This window comes from Atractosteus spatula, chromosome 23, assembly GCF_055471065.1.
Source record: "Atractosteus spatula isolate fAtrSpa1 chromosome 23, fAtrSpa1.hap1, whole genome shotgun sequence".
Lineage (NCBI taxonomy): Eukaryota > Metazoa > Chordata > Actinopteri > Semionotiformes > Lepisosteidae > Atractosteus > Atractosteus spatula.
The window spans coordinates 15,217,049-15,234,656 of record NC_142728.1 but is presented as its reverse complement, the minus strand read 5'-3'; the positions used below and the strand labels follow the sequence as shown (position 1 = coordinate 15,234,656).

The 17,608-nt window shown below is 51.9% G+C and overlaps 1 protein-coding gene across 2 annotated transcripts; it reads right to left on the bottom strand.

Moving 5' to 3' along the window:
• Positions 1-127: 127 nt before the first annotated feature.
• crata (carnitine O-acetyltransferase a) lies at positions 128-17,242 on the bottom strand. 2 transcript variants are annotated; one of them, XM_088940604.1, is made up of 14 exons: positions 17,135-17,242; positions 15,319-15,597; positions 14,309-14,427; positions 12,470-12,523; positions 11,835-12,000; positions 10,941-11,115; positions 9,939-10,117; positions 8,910-9,010; positions 7,970-8,089; positions 7,212-7,334; positions 6,075-6,210; positions 5,146-5,208; positions 4,280-4,417; positions 128-3,358 (listed from the first exon to the last, which is right to left on the bottom strand). In XM_088940604.1, exons 1-14 carry the CDS (start codon positions 17,159-17,161, stop codon positions 3,143-3,145), a joined length of 1,896 nt encoding a protein of 631 aa, XP_088796730.1. In that variant the 5' UTR covers positions 17,162-17,242; the 3' UTR covers positions 128-3,142. The 2 variants fall into 2 exon arrangements, with proteins under 2 accessions (XP_088796730.1, XP_088796731.1); XM_088940605.1 differs by having other exon boundaries at positions 16,869-17,143.
• Positions 17,243-17,608: the final 366 nt, after the last annotated feature.

Genomic DNA, 17,608 nt, shown 5'->3' with positions numbered 1-17,608 from the left:
CCTCAGCCCTGGGCTGTACAGTGTGTTCTTATTTCTCACACGGTTTCAAGTTTCTCGCTTGAAAACCATTTCTTTTTACTTTTGAATCCGTATCGAAAACTTACAGAAGAATTCTCCGGCGAGCAGGTTTATAAACTCTAATTTTATTGATGTGCATTAACAGACTTGAACTCATACTGCACTGACAGTACAGTCACAAGGCACAGAGGAAACCCGCAGGAGCTCCTGAAAATCTCATTTGCAACATAGTAGTAAAAATACCTCCGCTATTAACACACCCTTAAAACGTGAATACACAGGAAAGCCAGAAAACAAACCAAACGTGTTTTTTCTTCTAAATTAAAACAGCTCTGAAGTGTGAGAATGTAAATGCAGGCATCAGCTGGATGGACACAGTTCAGTGCGTCAGGAAAATTAGCCAGGGCTTCACAACCCTTTCCAGTGAACCGAAAATGGAGACACTAACTCCAGCTCTGGACATCGAAAGGCACTCACTTCATTAAAGCCACAGTTACCTGTATGTCACCTTGCAGCCTAGTTCAAATTGTTACAGTTCCGCAGCTCATCATTTGATTATATCCGCCGTGTGACCGAGAAGCAGGGTGGAACACAACCCAGCAGCCGCCAGAACCCCCAGACTCTGGAATCTGACCCTTTGAAAGGCTGGTCTCTGCTCGGTCACAGATTTCAGGTTGCCCTCAGAAACACACTTGGAGGTGGTGGCTCAGGCAGCCTGGGCACAGTGCAGACGACACCCGAGATCAGGCTCAAACCGATGGGGTCATTAAACTGCCCTGCTGCCTCCCTGCAGGTTATGGGACAGCCCGGGGACAGCGCATGCTGTATATACAGTCTTGGGGATCTTGCGCTCTGCCGTCTCCGTCTGTAACCTTAATTAACTCCGAGCTCTGGAACTGAAGCCGGGTAGTTCTGGGGTGACCAGGGCTCAGGATTGCGATCAGCTTCTTTCCTCTGGGTCAAACACACGTGGGAGCTATAGACCGGGGGTCCCCAATGCCAGTCCTGGGGAGCCCCTGATCCAGAAGATTTTGAAGGTCTTGGTCCACATTCATCTAGGCTCCTGAAGCAGGTGCTTTGTTTGATGAAGCAGCTCAGAGACGTCTCGACAGGGAAAAGCCAACAGCCCCGCCGGGCTGCCAAATGCTACAGCGGGCCAGTGCTGAGGTAACCGAGCCAGGTAACGGGCTAAACTGATCAGAGCTCACAGGCGCTCCGGCTCTCTACAAATCACGGATCTCGGGGTGACCTGCGAGGCCCACTGGAGTGCGGCCCTCTGGGACCCGGGCCAGCCAGCTCTCTGCTAGGAAGTACTTGTCAACCTGCACTTGTCAACCTTGAGCTGCTGTTGTAGTGCACAAAAACCAAAGTGTGAATAAACACTAAAGAACACTCATCTTGAACATGGAACAACATCAGTAATGGCAGAGAGCGCTTTAATGTTTCATTTCCTGTGTATTCCTGTGCATTGTCAGAAAGAATGCAGAAGCACCAGCATCCTTCATAGTACCTTACTATATAACTTACTATATTTATATTTTCAATTCAAAATGAATAGACAGAAAACAGGCGGAAAGCATCAGTGCTGTAGTCTTACACTGCAGTAAGCCGCGCACACTCAATGAGCCTCAGTAGGCAGCACTGAACAGCTGTAAATCTGAAATTTTCCTGTGGCTGCCAAAAAGTCTTGCAACCCCCTGTGAAACGTCTCTCACTACCAACTGCACTGTAAACAGAAGCAAAAGACTTTGAATTTTAGTGTATTAATACTGATCAGATACAAAAGGACTCCATGTTACCATATCAAACGATCTCAACAATTACAGCTGTCCAGCCTTGAAAGTGGGCTGCACTGCAGGTGAACCATCTGTAAGCGCGCACGTCCCACGAGCTGGCAGAGTGCTGGGGAGAGATTTCTGCCTGCACCGCCTAGTGTTAAAGGGCTAAAAATCAGTGTGAAAGGCTGGTACCACAGTCACGTGCAAATCATGACGACGCTGATAGCAGTGTCGTTTATGTAATGATCGCCAGCGGACACGGTTGTCATGAAGCGTTTCTTAATACTTATATCCCAAGAATTCCCAATCCCAATGGCCTCTGTGGAATTTTAATTGCATTGCAAAAATATACTAGAGTGGCCTTTTTACAGTCTGAAAGGAAGCCTATTACGGAAATAAATTTCTTTAAAATATTTTGCAGTAGAAGCTTTTTACCAGGTGGGTGCTGAGACGGTGGATAACAGTTTTCACCCCCAAACTGGTCCGCCCCAAATCAATCCAGAATCACCCCTGGGAAAGCCGCCCCCCCCGCCTCCTTGCTCAGGTGGACGAGCACAGGAAGCGGACAGGGAATGCTGGGATAGCAGGAAGTCCACACAGTCCCTCTTTCTCCGGCTGTCGGCTCGTGAGCACGCAAACAAGAAAGGAGCACCAGTCCCCGCGGCAGTCCTGCACCTCCACTGTGACGCGGCATACCCCTCTCTCCCCAAATTTACCCCGTAGGGGGGGAAGTCAAGGAGAACAAATTAAATCAGAAGGCACAACAGCAAAATGACGCTCGGTCAACCCATTTAACAGACATTGCCTGATAAAGCGGGGGGAAAAAGTGAATCGTCTCTTTTAAGGGAACTGGAAAAATGCCCCCCGTATCTCTTCTGCCATCGGCACCCACCAAGTAAAGGGGTACGTGCATTTGCACCAGGCATGACACAGGGGGGCGCAGCTGAGCTCCCCCAAAATGTAGCGGGCTAGTCAAGCTTTTGTGCATTCCAGCAATTATCCATCTTGTACTCCAGCGGTTCCTCTGTATCGCAGGAATCTTTGCTTGTCTACCATGCTGGGCTTCTCTGTTTTCTCTGCAGAGTTTTCTCATCACAAGTCTTCATTCTCCCCCTACGTCTCAGACACACAAGGTTGGGGGGGGGGAGGGAGGGTTTCTGGAGTAGAGGTGTCCTCTGCACTTCGGTTCCTGTGCCAGAGGTTTGCTGTGTCCAACGGGAAGCCGTACAGTTCTGATCGGAGCGCCCCCTGCCCGTGTTTCTGCACTGGGAGGACGTCGGCTCGCAGCTGGTGCAGCTGATGCAGCTAGCGCAGCCGACGCAGACGGCGCAGCCAGCGCAGCGGCTTCACAGCTTGGCCCTGGGCGCCTGCTCCAGCAGGGCCCGCATGTCCAGCAGGGCCTCCTCCAGCGACTGGGAGAGCCGGGCCGCGTTGGTCTCGGCGCAGCTGTTGAAGGCGGAGACGGCGAAGTTGATGTGGTCGTCCATCGGGTTGTAGCAGACGCCGTAGCCGTCCGGGACCACTGGTCCGAAGCACATCACGCAGTCCGTCTTGGCTGGCACCTTGGCAGAGATAAAAGCGCTCCGGTGACTTGCGGTTTTTGTTATGTGCTCCCCCTAGTGGACAAAGCAGGGCGAGCGGACAGAGAGCACCGCGCCCTGGCCTCCTGTTCACTGCTGCTTTCTGGCTCTGTGGCTCAGGATCTGCGCCTGTGGCTGGGAGGTTGCCGGTTCGTATCCCGCGGGCGGCAGAGGAATCCTACTCCATTGGGCACCTGAGCAAGGCCCTTCACTCCAGCTGCTCCAGGGGCGCCGTATAAATGGCCGACCCTGCGCTCTGACCCCCAGCTTCTCTCCCTGTCTGTGTGTCTCATGGAGAGCAAGCTGGGGTCTGCGAAAAGGCAAATTCCTAATGCAAGAAACTGTATAGGGCTGATAAAGTGATCTCTATCTGTCTCTTTAGCAGGAAAGCGAGACGGGCCTGTCTGAATATTCACAAATGCCAAAACGTGCAAAAGAGCGTGAAAATACATCAGGGTATTTCTACTAATGCAACTGGTTTTTTAGTAATGGATCGAAAACAACTTTGGAACTGCGGCTGGGAGATCTCCAAGTCTAAACAGCTAACTGTGCAATGCCTCAGGACTCAGAATGCACGTCTGCACTGTGCACTTTGACTTGGCCTAGCAAGTTCTCTCTTACTACCACATATTGTTCTCTACCATGTATCTATTGATCTTGTTCTTACTATTTATTATGTGCCGTTTGGCAACGTGCTGTCTACATTGTGTGGCGTTGTCTGTCGTGCTGTTGCACGTCCTGAGAGATGGGCGCCAATAAGAATCCGAGCGCACGCGCACATGCGGCAGCAAACTCCTCTACCTCAGTCTCTCCCAGCTCTGGCATCCTGCTGGCCAGGCACGGCTCCACCCACACCACGCAGGCGGCGCTCTGAAAACACGGACCCCCCCCGGTCAGCCGTACCTGGCTAGTGGAGAGGTTGAAGTGCAGGGCGACGGCGTAGGAGGTGTCCATGAAGATCTCCGGCATGCTGGTCAGGTCCTCGATGCTCTGCAGCCGCAGCCCGAGCAGGTGCCGGTCGATGGCCTGGCCGTGGATGGCCTGCGGACAAGAGAGAGGGAGAACCGTGGCGGCCCTGAGAGAGTGCTCCCTGCGATCCCTCACGCCTGTCCGGCGGCGGGCCGGAGCAGGCCGGACGACGCGGCGATGCCCGTTTTGGATCAGGCACTGGGGAGCGGCCAGCAGCCAGATCACCCTGCGGCTCTCAACTGGCCGCCCCACTGGAGCTCAGCAGGGCTGAGCCTGGCCAGTACCTGGGTGGGAGACTCCTGGGAAGCTATGCTTGCTGCTCGAAGTGGTGTTAGTGGGGCCAGCAGGGGGTGCCCACCCTGTGGTCTGTGTGGGTCCTAATTCCCTGGTATAGTGGCGGGGACACTGTACTGTAGTGGGCACCGTCTTTGGATGAGACGTTAAACGGAGGTCCTGACTCTCGGTGGTCATTAAAGATCCCTGGGCGTTTCTCGAGAAGAGTAGGGAGTTATCCCGGTGTCCGGGCCACACTTCCCCCCTCGGCCTTTACTGTGGCCTCCAAATTGTCCCCATGTATGATCGGCTTGCACTGGCCCTGCGATGGACTGGCGTCCTGTCCAGGGTGTAGCCTGCCTTGGGCTCGTTGCTTGCCTGGTAGGCTCCGGCTTCCCGCGACACCGTACGCTATAGAGCGGTTTGGCAAATGACGTGACATGACTCTCTAAAAGTGAAAGCTGCCCACCCCGCGGACCCTGCAAAGACTTGAACCCCAAAAGGCCCTGCTGCCCCAGCACACCTACCATGTCCGTGTAGGCTCTGTGGGCCTTGACCGCTTTGTCCAGCAGCGCGACCTTCTCCTGCTTCTGCGCACAGAAAGACACCGGGAACAATGACAAAAAAAATAAGGATTTCTGGGAGTGTCTGAGGTTCAGGTATGTCGAAGCAAAGGGATCACAGCATGGGAATAACAGCTGCGGACGGTGTCAAGTCACAGAGCACAGTGCGTAACGGTTTGTAGAATGAGAACAGGGCTCAGGCAGTGCCGATTGCCCCTTTGAATCAGAATGGAGTCATTGCTTTACAGGTGTTTCATAAGCTTTAAAGGGCAGGTCTGTGGTACTTGGAAATTAATAACCTAATACTGGACGCTCTAGATAACGGTTAGGTTGTCAATTCGTCCTGCAAGGTGTAGCTTTTGTGAAAGTCACTGTGGGTTTTCAAAACGTTGATTCAGTCCCAAAACTCACACAGACAGACGCCCAATTTTATTGACGGATTATCAAGACAGATCAGTGCATTCGTGAGCACGTGGGGGGAAAAAAAAAATCACCGATAACCTCCGGAAATTGGCAGGATCCACACTGAAGAAAAAGGAGCAGAGGGCACAAGGGGAAGCCATTAGGAAGGGCATTTAAGGCTGGGGACTGGAGGTGATTCTTTACGTAAAGGGTTGTGGGGGTGTGGAACAAGAATTGTCGACACTGATAGCTGATTCCCTGGTTTCTTTCAAGTCTTGAACTGGATGACATCCTTAGGTTAATAAAATACTAGCAGCCACACAAACTACAAAGGGCCACAGGTCTCCTCTGGGTTGTAACCTAGATTCTCACATCTCTTTTCACCCAGTGGACATATTCCACAGGACAGGAGAGGATACCGACGCAGGACAGCGAAAGCCCTCTGCGATGACCGGAAGGCCGATGTTCAGGGGTGCTGCAGGCTCACTGACCTGCTGGCCGGGGTCGTCCATGGCCTGCACGAAGTTCAGGGAGTCGATGGACGTGGAGCGGATGGTGTCCGTGCGGCCCAGGCGGAACACCCGCAGGGAAGCACTCTCGTAGGTGGAACAGCATCGGTGGTACGTTCTTGGGGGAAGCGAGGCACAGCAACACAGGTCAGAGGGGGGAGAGAGGGAGAAAGAGCGAATCAGAGAAATGCAGGGAGAGAGAGGAGAGCGGGCGGTTCTTTTATATTGATGAAATGGGCAATCAGACATTGTTTCTCTGAATCCTTAATCACGGGAACCGGAACTGCAGGGAGAAGGAGGAGAGACACACAAGCTCCTCTAACCTGCCCACTGCTCATCCGTGAGCTCAGAAACGTCCCCTGTAAACAGAGGGTTACCTGTAGTCGGTGGGTGAGCTATTATTGGGGGGTGAGCTGTAGGTCAGGGGTTAACTGTATTCGGGGTGTTTGCTGTAGTCGGTGGGTGAGCTGTTATTGGGGGGTGAGCTGTAGGTCAGGGGTTAACTGTATTCGGGGTGTTTGCTGTAGTCGGTGGGTGAGCTGTTATTGGGGGGTGAGCTGTAGGTCAGGGGTTAACTGTATTCGGGGTGTTTGCTGTAGTCGGGGGGTTACCTGTAGTCGGTGGGTGAGCTGTTATTGGGGGGTGAGCTGTAGGTCAGGGGTTAACTGTATTCGGGGTGTTTGCTGTAGTCGGGGGGTGAGCTGTAATCTGGGGGGGTGAGCTGTAGGTCAGGGGTTAACTGTATTCGGGGTGTTTGCTGTAGTCGGGGGGTTACCTGTAGTCGGGGGGTGAGCTGTAATCTGGGGGGTGAGCTGTAGGTCAGGGGTTAACTGTATTTGGGGTGTTTGCTGTAGTCGGGGGGTTACCTGTAGTCAGGGGGTGAGCTGTAATCTGGGGGGTGAGCTGTAGGTCAGGGGTTAACTGTATTCGGGGTGTTTGCTGTAGTCGGGGGGTTACCTGTAGTCAGGGGGTGAGCTGTTATTGGGGGGTGAGCTGTAGGTCAGGGGTTAACTGTATTCGGGGTGTTTGCTGTAGTCGGGTGGTTACCTGTAGTCGGTGGGTGAGCTGTTATTGGGGGGTGAGCTGTAGGTCAGGGGTTAACTGTAGTCGGGGGGTTACCTGTAGTAAGCCAGCTGCAGAGCCATCTGAATGAAAGCGTCGGGGCTCATCTTGTGCGACTTGGGGAAGTTCTTCCCGAAGTGAGAGAAGACGTTGACTTTCACGTCCAGGTCCTGCACCATGCTGGGGGCGACAGCAGCGCGACACACGAGCGCAGGGAGTGAATCCCACCTCAGCCTCGCGGGAAGACCTATAAGACCCTACACCCCGAGATCTGTGGGGGTGTTGCCCGAGTCTCTTACAGAACTCAGAGTCAGCTCATCAGCAGGAGCATGAGGCTCATATGTAAGGCAGGCGTGAATGCGTGCCCTCTCTGCTAACGAAGGCCTGGTTCAAACTGAAATGGGTTCCCTGGCCAAGTCTGCAGTCTTGTGCATTAATTCATACTTTTTGATGCTTTGAGTAAGTGTGCTGTTATTGGTTGTCGGGGTTGAAGACCTGATCCCTTGAGCAGGCTGATCCAGGCCAGCCAGGCCTGGGAATTCATTTCAACCCCGAGGGTGCTGTACAGAGGACACACAATCAATCAATCAATCAATCAAGGTGTATTTATCAATGCACGAACAGTACAGCACGCAGCAGTGTCGTCTGCAATGAAATGCTTTGTCCGCGAGCTCGTTAAGAGGGGTAGAAGAGTAGAGGGACAGGAATTTATAGGGATTAGATCAACGAAAAGAAAAAAAAAAACATTTAGGATACAATCAATTACACAAGTGCAATTTACAGGTTGTGCGAAAGGAACACAGGTGCCCACTCACATGTTGAGGTTCTGCTTGGCCTTCTCGATGTCCTTCTTGATCTCCGGCGTGATGTTGAAGCGCAGTTTCTGCGGCACGGGCAGGGGAATCATGGGAGACCGCACCATCTCCGATCTCTTCCTGCAGGGAAGACACGGGGAGAGAACAAGCGCGTCGTCTTCCGGAAAATCTTAAAACGTGCAAGTTCTGAAATACAATACATGGAAGAAATAAGCTTGGCACTAAGTGTTTGTATTGTGGTTAGACATATTGAAATGTTAATGTTTTTCCCGGGCTTGATCAACTAAGGTGGTTACTAAGGTTTTAGTGAAACAAAATTGCATTAATAACTGACGTGACTTGAGATCTGATTACTAAATATCTGTAATTAGTTAAATCTGTGCCGACACTAAGCTTTGCTTGATCAATTATGAACCACAGCCCTCAACTGTACCCGATTAAATAGCTTGTATCTTATCAACTGGCAGAGCAAACTCTTGTGCATGACTGCGGAGAGCTCCTTCTGTCCCGCAGAGCAGCCTGCACGGAGCAGGAACAAATATTTTTGCAGCATTTAAACTCGGTGAATTCAGGGCCATTCTACAAGCTGTTACAGTGGAGCTATTACACTGGACAAACACAGCACAGTTAAAACAATCGCAGTTATATGTCCTACTAATTTGGACTGCTTGACTCATCCCTCTATTATCTAATTCCTGGGAAAGGCTATGGCGACCCGGACTCTGTTCCGGATTCTTACGACACAATGCAGGACTACGCTGTGACTCAGAACACTGGATTTGTCATTTGTCTTCATCACAAGGGGGAGGAAGATATTTTTATTTTCTACTATCGCGCCGGGACGAGTAGTCGTCACCGCGCCTAACGGAGAGCCCAGAAACCCGCCGACGCCGCAGAGGGGGTGCCGGAGATCAGCGGCAAGAGCGGGGGTCTCACTCACGTGTACTCCACCACGTGGTCCACCAGGGACACGATGGGCGGGCCTTCTGCGGGGGCGTGCTCATAAATCAGACCGCATGACCCGTCTTCTCCAATGATAAACTGCAGAGAGCCGGAACAAGGCATGCTGGTCAGGAACTCCATTAAGACACCAACACAGGAGCAATACGGCTCTGAACACGCCAGAAGTACCAATGAGAAGACAGAGCTGGAACAGCATGAGGAGCACTGTAAATACTCTCTACACCACAGGGCTGTTTAAACCCCTAAAATGCCATTTTAACATCCCTTGTAACCACTCTTGATGTTGAATTTCTCCTTCTCAGTTGTGGACACTCAAATTTCAAAAGATTCTGGTTCTCATTCCTCCTCGAATCTGCCTCCCTGTTCATGGTTACACACACACAAAAACATTGAAAGCAAGAATACTTTTAATACTGTAAAGTAATACTGTACTTTTTGAACCACAGGTAAAGCGCTAGACGAAAGCAGTCTGTTAGAGTAGCAAGATTTTAAAAAAATTTTGCACTGGTATGGACAAGGTACAAGGTACACAGCACAAACTCAAAGAAGGTGCAGTCCAACTTCAATCTTAAGTAAAGCATTTTGTAACCCCAAGCCTACTCCCGCCAAGGACTTACACTTGTTTTAATACCACCTGAAACCAGCTTTGATTTCACTGATAAGACCAGGAACAGGACTTTTCAAGACGGGGAATTATACTCTTAGAAGCTTTTTTTTCCTCCATCGTCCAAATCGACTGAGAAACCCAGGTTGGACAGAAGCACATTTGATAGGAAGGCAGTCAGAGAGGCTGACAGGCACACAGACGGACACGCGGAGAAACACTTCTTTACACAAAGGGTGGCGGGTGTCTGGAACAAGCTGCCCAGCTATGCTGCTGAGGGATGATACCCCGAGATCCTTTAATGAAAGGCACCAGTACGCTGGCAATCAAGCAAGCCAGAGGAGCTCAACCGCCCGCCCTCTCGCCCTGGGCGCCGTGACCACGGCCCTCAGGGTCTCTCACCTGCAGGGTCTTGTCGAACCAGCGGTTGCCGCTGTTCCAGCGGCTGCCCCCGCCGTGCAGCATCTGGGCGCCCACACGGCTGCGGTACAGCTCGTCGGACACGCGGGGCTTGGGCGCGTCCAGGCACACCGTGAAGATGCTCTTCTGAATGGCGCGCACCGACTCCTTGTTCGTCTTGTCTGCAAGGCCGGGGGGGAGGGGGGGGATGGGAGAGAAGCACAAAGACTCTATCCCTGCTGCATGGTCTCAACGGAAACTGCCGGCAACACTCCTGAAACAGAGCTCCGACACAGTTCAGCACTGTCCACCCTCAGCACTGACCTACAATGAAGCACATATTAGACCGATACACCTGCAGAATGTGCACCTGCAACACAGAACGACACAGGCCACTATCGCTGAACTCCATCACAGGATCACAGGCCGGACAGCTAGGTTTTCCACCCATCTATTGTCCGACCACTTCTTCCAAGCGGGGCGGCTGGAGTCTATCCCAGCAAGCAATGGGCGCAAGGCAGGGTACGCCCTGGGCAGGACGCCAGTCCATCACAGGACACACACACTCACTCTAGGGCCAGTTTTCCCAGCAGCCAATGAATCGACCAGCGTGTCCTTGGACTGTGGGAGGAAAGCAGAGCACCCAGAGGAAATCCACACGGATACAGGAAGAACAGCTAGGTTCTACAAAATGTCCATTTTTTCCATGATATTTTCTAATTGATGTAGTCAAGTAGGATCACACTCACATTGCATGTGCTGACTTGCTTTTTAAAAGTCGTATGTTATTTAACTTCTCGTTGCTACTGCTGCTGTTCTGTTTATGGGTTGGCTTTTCCTTCATGCCTTGGTATTGGAGCGGATATGCAAATAAGATTTTGACAGGTGAACTGAACTGAATCGATCCCGCATATCAATGGCAAGAACTGCAGAGGCCTTGTCATGTGTGTCAGTGCGCGTGTCCACAGGCCTGTCAGCGCAGACACGTGGGACTGACACCCTCACCCTTGATGAGGTTGTTGTAGGCTTTCCCCCAGGTGTTGCGGTGCTGGGAGGTGAGGATCCCGATCGGCTCCTTGTTGGTCTGCAGGGACGAGTTCCAGATCTTCTCCAGCTGGATGTAAATCTGGTCGACCGTCAGGGGTGAGCCGTCGCTGTTGTAAACGTCCAGGACGAAGAACTACGGAGCAGGAAAAGGAGGATCAGGCCAGCACAGACTGGGACAGGCGGAGACGCGCACAGGAAGGCAGGCAGACAGATGCTGACAGGTGTGTAGATGGACACGTGGAGAGACAGGCAGGTAGATGGATGGATAGATAGAAAGTAGGGAGGACGGACTCATAAGGCTGATAAAGGCCAGAAAGCTAGATCACTGAAAATGCAAAAACCTGCTGTGCGAGTCAGCACAATTTCACTGAAGCCGGTCAAGCTGGAAAAATGTGTCCCCCTGAGGGGCGGGGACAGGAAGACAGGGACAGTCTACGAGGGGATTGGGCGGGAAGGCGGGGTCTACCAGGGGCAGGGACAGGAAGGCGGAGTCTACGAGGGGATTGGGCGGGAAGGCGGGGTCTACCAGGGGCAGGGACAGGAGGGCGGAGCCTACGAGAGGGGGCACAGGAGGGCGGAGCCTACGGGGGGTGGGCACACTAAAGCAGAGTCTATGAGGGGAGGGCACAGGGGGAGAGTCTATCAGGGGAGGGGACAGGAGGGTGGAGCCTACCAGGGGAGGGGACAGGAAGACAAGATCTATTAAGGGGCGGGGTCTGAGAGCGGTGATGACAAGAAGGCAGAGTCTACCAGGAGCACGGTCAGGAAGGAGGGGTCCAGGAAGACTCAGGAAGGCGCAGTCCCCAAGGAGTGGAGACAGGAAGGCCGGAAAGCAGAGTCCGCGGGAGGTACCTGGAAGTTGTGCACAACAGTGATGTGGGTGGGGGGCTTCTTGCTGCGCGCGTAGTTGACCACGGAGTCTCTCTTGGGATCGGGGATGCGGCAGGAGGACAGGACCTGGTAGTACTGGTTCATGCAGAGCGGCTTCCCGCCGAGGTACTCCACGGGCAGGGTCTCACTGAAACACAGGTGAACGGGTCAGCGCTGACCGCGGAACCTGGATCTCAGGCCGGAGAAGGGGAGAGCTGGATCACAGTGGCTTTCCCAGTACCTGACCCAGCCTCCCCTCCCCACAAACAGAACAAGACATCCAGGAGGACACCCGAGACAGGGGGGAGTGCCACTGGTGTAGGGGGCTCCCACAGTGAGCCCCCCAAATGTTTCAATACATGATGACCAGCAAACAAGTGTGAAGCATGAACACTGAGAACACAGGTAAGAGTTAAGAAACAGAGGAGTCCATCCCTCCACGCAAGTTAACGCAGGCAAACCTGCCTTCCCCAAGGAAACAATTTAAATATGGGGGTACACTTACTACCACAACACAAAATGACCTAGTGCTGGCGGGACCCCTTTTTGGTGCAAAAAAAAAAAGGGGGAATCTGTTCTGCCACTTGCAAAGGGAGATGAGAATTGGGGGCACTCACTTGTCGATCATGGTTTTGAAATCCAAAACCCCCGCAATCAGTTTGGCAGCAAACCTGCAGAAAAGGGGTTTAAAAGAAGAGGACAGTTAGGCCTGATAACCCTTTCCAGTTTTCTGAGCCGACAGAAAGCAACTGCAGGCGCCAGAGTTTCACGTTTTATTTAAAACAATCTTGCCCAGACCGGTGCGTCCAGCTAAAATGCAATTAAACTAAATGAAGTTAAATGAGATATTGCACTTCCTATTCAAATTCATTGGAACAAGCCACTCGAGAAGCTACTGCTCTGAAATCCTACAACGGGTCCGACTGCTATGCAGTCATAATGGTTATAACTGTGGTTATAATGTGCAACCATTATAACCACACTGAGCAGCAGCCGGCTGTCCTGCAAGGCCATGCTACAGTATATACTGTCTTCTCAACACGAACTAAAACTGCTTTTTAATGCAATTCTTCAATTGTTCTTTCTGCTCTGCAGGCACTACAGCTCCATTTCATTGGCGCTCAGTGGGAAAAGAAGCTGATGAGTGATCGCGCTCTGGGGCTTTGTTCAATAATCCATCCGAGAGTGCGTTTCCAGTTTGCCACCAAGCCACGGTTATTATCTGTTCTGTGGACTGTTGACACAGCGTTCTCTGTGCCCAGAGACTCTGCTGAGGTCCTTCCCTGGTGCTGCCCAGAACAGCTCATGCGCTTAATATAGTCAACTGTGTGAGAGGTGAGGCTGTGCAAAGGTCATGGTCTGTAGCTCTGATTAAACAGCTTCCATGGCTACTGCTGGCAGAGCGGACGACAAACAACACCCAGGCAATTTCCATCCCTCAAGCAGAAACGGGCTTTATTAATGCCCTCCCTTTTCCCCCCCAAAGGCGAGTGATATGTGAGCTAATGTTTATCTTAACGCCTGTCTTTACTGAAACAGCAAAACGTGAAATCATTTCACGGGCAAGAGAATAAAAGTAAACGTAATTAATTCGATGTGGGGGAAAAAACGCAACAGCTGAAGTGCATTCATCAAAATGGGACACTAAACTGGAGGAAGACGGCGCGCGTGTGCATGTGCGCATACGTGTCTTTGTGCTGAGAATCGACGTTTTCCAACATTAAAGTTAAACTTGCAGCGCCTTTCACTGCCGATCTCTGGCTGCTGGCCCTCTCCTGTGCCCCCAATAGCAGGAGCTTGGTTCCTGACACTCTGGGGTTGTCATGGTAACACCGAGCTCAAGCGAGAGGTGGCTCAGGAATGAGGCTAGTCAGACCTAGTCCTAATTTCTCCAAAGAACTGACTGAAATGAGGAGAGTCTAATGTCGAACCAAGACAGGCAGCAATTTTAACTAGTCACCTATAGTTTTATGCACCAGGCCTTGACTAGATTAGTTAAAAACAAGGGCAGTTTTTTTTTTTTACTTTAGATCCCTTTAGAAGAAATGCCTCTCAACGAGACAAGACTCCTACTATGATAAATAATGCTAATTAGCTCAACGTGAGGAATTCTTAAGAGCCCCGAGAGCACTTATTAGGAAACTGCTTTTTAGGCTGGGGAATGAAGGACTGTCCTTCTCTGTGAGGAGACCCCTGGGAAAACAGGAGCCAGCAAGAGCAGAGACCTTTTCTTTTTATTCTATATGATTTTCTTCGTGTGACTGAGGTCTTCAGCAAACCGGAAACCAGGAAAGATAAAGAAATATCAGACGAAACCATTTTGCAATTTTACTTTGGAAAGATGGGGGATGGAGAGACAGGAGAAAGGCCGCAGAGAACAGCTCGTCTGCCCAACACCCCCCCCCACCCCGCCCCACCCCCCTTGCCCTTTTGAATCAGCATCCTGTTGGACTCACCGTATCTGTCCCTGGCGATCGTGAAACTCTGCACGCGGCAGGACCACCCCAGGGCTGGAGTGGACCACCACGGGCATCCGGTACTCCAGGTAGGCAGTCTGGAGCCACCAGTCCGAGAGCTGCAGGGAGAGACACAGACACACACAGGCCCCCCGTGCACAGTTACAGTCCGATATCTCTCCGCACACCAGCTCACAAACAGTCACAGCTCGTCTTTCGTCCAGGCAGACCAGAACCAGAACTCGGTTCGCCCTTGATCTCGGTTTTGGCCCGGCGTGTGGTAGAATGTCCTCCTCTTGTTACGACTGCCAGAGAACAGACCGGAGCGCCGAAGGGATGTGCACGGTGACAGAAGCAGAAAACACGAAAGCGACTGACCCTGCAGTCCCCGAGGATGTGCTACTTATAAGCCCTGATGTCTTAGAGTCCTTCACCTCCAATTAAAACTAAATAAAGAAAAAAAAGCTGAGCCAGGAGGCTTTTTTAATTTCATTCATCCAAAGATATCTGCTACAACACAAAAACTATATGTGCTGTGCAAGATCTGAAAACCTGCATCATGTTACTGTTCGGCAGGGAAGCCTGAAATCCCTCTACATCCGTCCATTCGTTATCATAAATGACCAGAAAGCCGATTATTCCTGGTGAGCGTTGGCACAGCTTAGGGGGCAGGAGACAGGACTACACCCTGGACTGGTCCATCACAGGGCAGACACACATGTACATACAGAAGCGCACACTGACGAGCACACATGTACATACAGACGCACACATTGACGCGCGCGCACACATGCACGCACTGACGCTCGCACTGACAGACAATTCAAGGAAACCCTCAACCCAGGCAGCGCGTCTCTGGAAGGAGGAGGAAACGGAGGCCAACAGTTTAGCGTTAGTTATTAAACTTGCGACTTATCGAACGCCTGAACTTCACCCGCCTAAAACGAAGGAAGACAGGAGGACAGCAGGCAATGCGCTGAGGCCTGCGCAGGACGTCCAGCTGCACTGACCCAGTTCTCCATCTTGCGGGCGCGGCGCTCCAGGCCCCTCTGCAGCCTCTCGCCCACGCCCCCGGGCCGCTGGAACTCCTCGACCAGGCCGCGGGTGTGCTCCAGCTCCTCGCCGCTCACGACGGGCCGCAGGGCCAGCAGGTAGCGCTCCAGGGTCTGCCGCAGGGGTGGCACTGGCAGCTTGGGGAGCCCCTCCTGGTGCGCCAGGTACCGGCCGGGGATCCGGGTCACCGACACGGGACGCACCAGGGCCGCGGGCTTCCGCGCGGCCTGCTTAGCCTGCAAACATTCCATTAGATTCAATCCAATTTATTTTTATATAGCGCCTTTCACAACAAGGTGGCCCCCAAGGCGCTTAACAAAGCCGTGTGACAGTACATGATGTTACAATACAGAAAGAGAAAAGGCCAGAAGACAACGGAGGAGAGGAACCAAAACCTCCTCTGTGAGGAGAAAAACACCCCCTCTAGGGGGGGGTCAAAGGTCAACCGGCTGCCCAACCCCTCTGGGCATGCTAACATTATACATGCAAAGGAACAAGTAATAGGTTTATTCCCTGCTGAAAAAAAAGAAGAAAGAGAACACAACGTTTCAGCCGTGGAGCCTTCTTCAGGTGTGAGGTGTGAGCAACCTGAAGAAGGCTCCACGGCCGAAACGTTGTGTTCTCTTTCTTCTTTTTTTCAGCATGGAATAAACCTATTACTTGTTCCTTTGCAGCCTACGCATGCTGACGCAGCCGCCCACCCTAACATTATACATTTCTAAAAACCAAGTTCTGGGGGTGAAAGTCCAGTTTCCCCACCCAGAGGCGAGACCCTCCCCCCCCTCCCGGTTAGAATCCCGGTTCTTCTATGCAGTTTGTTAAGAAAAAAATGCCCATCGCAGGGGGGGGTGCTCCAGGGAGACAGGAGTTGTTTCACCGCTGGGGGGGGGGGGATTTTATTTTCAAGAGGACTTTGCCACACGCTCGCAGAAGAAATACCGACGTCGGCCCCGGCCTGTTTGGTCCCGGATTATACATTAAACACTCGCCCTCTGGTCTTGCGTGAGCCCCCTTTCGACTTTGGACAGAGAGTTTCCAGCAATGTGAATCCTCGCTTTTAGCGACGAGGTGCGGAACAGCTCCCACGCACACACACACGCACGCACACGGGTGGGCAGGACACCCGACACCGGCGCGAGCCACAGCTGGGTTCGAGACCGAGGACCTGGCACACCGCACGAGAACCATAAATAACACCCCGCAATAAAAAGCGACCCCCCCCCCCCTCACAACTTCTAAGAAACAGCCTTCACATGTTGTTAACCGCCAGTCCAGTGCGACGATTACGACACGTTATTAAATGCACAGTCGCTGGCAACAGCGATATCAAAACGACGCGACACGGGGCAGCATTCAAACTGTACACAACTGCGGGCAACCGTCATGGGGTTCAAGGCACTGGGCAAACTCCCTCCTAGAAAAAAGAAAACGACGGGCTAGTCAATTATTACGGAATATTACAGCCTCAAGAGCCGCGAAGGATTCGGTTAAATACCACAAAATGTACCATGTTTGCGAGTTGCGCAGAAAAGTCGGTCTGTCACAGCTCCGAGCCTCTTACAGTGGCGAGTTTTAGCGAGAGACGTTACCGCAGGTACGTTGTAAACACAGAAGAGCTCTTTTTGAGTTTTTCGCCCCTTTCGTTTTCGCTTTATAAACCCGTTTTCTAGCGCTGAAAACGCCTGGGATGAATTCAAGCGACACAATCCACATTCGGAGATGTACAAAATAAGGAACCCCCCCCCCCGTGTCTTGCGTGTCGTGCTTACTCACCATCGCTCTGGCTAAAAAACCCAGCATATTTCGCAGAAACGCCCCCAAAGTACAGGAGTGACCGGCTCTCTCTGGCTGTCAAGCTTCAAGGACGGGCAGGTTACAACGCTGCACATAACCCTCCTGTTGATAAAATGTGCCCCGCAAAATCATGGACAGCCGGAGCTCAACTTGCCCCGCAATGACGCAAACATCCGGCGACTTCGCTTCTGTGACGCACAATACATTCGACCTGGAGAGTCGTGTTTTTTCAAAGCTAACCGTCCAGTATTGAACATTGAATTTTTTTTGTCCTTGTTCTAGATAATTTACCCGATGTAAATGGATATTTCTATTTTGGGGAGGGGGAGGGGGCGTGATGGGAGATTATTTTAACACAGCCAATAATACGATGCACCGTTGCTATCATAATATTTTACAGAAAAATAAAACTTTCTCCAAAAAAATATCAGTACAAAGCAATTCCCGAAACTT

Coding starts and splice junctions, on each gene's coding strand:
- crata (XM_088940604.1), bottom strand. CDS start 17,161: ATGCTGGGTTTTTTAGCCAGAGCGATG. Junction 5,209..6,074: donor TGGACGACCCCGGCCAGCAG/GTCAGTGAGCCT, acceptor TTCTGTGCGCAG/AAGCAGGAGAAGGTCGCGCT. Junction 3,359..4,279: donor TCAACCTCTCCACTAGCCAG/GTACGGCTGACC, acceptor ATCTCTGCCAAG/GTGCCAGCCAAGACGGACTG.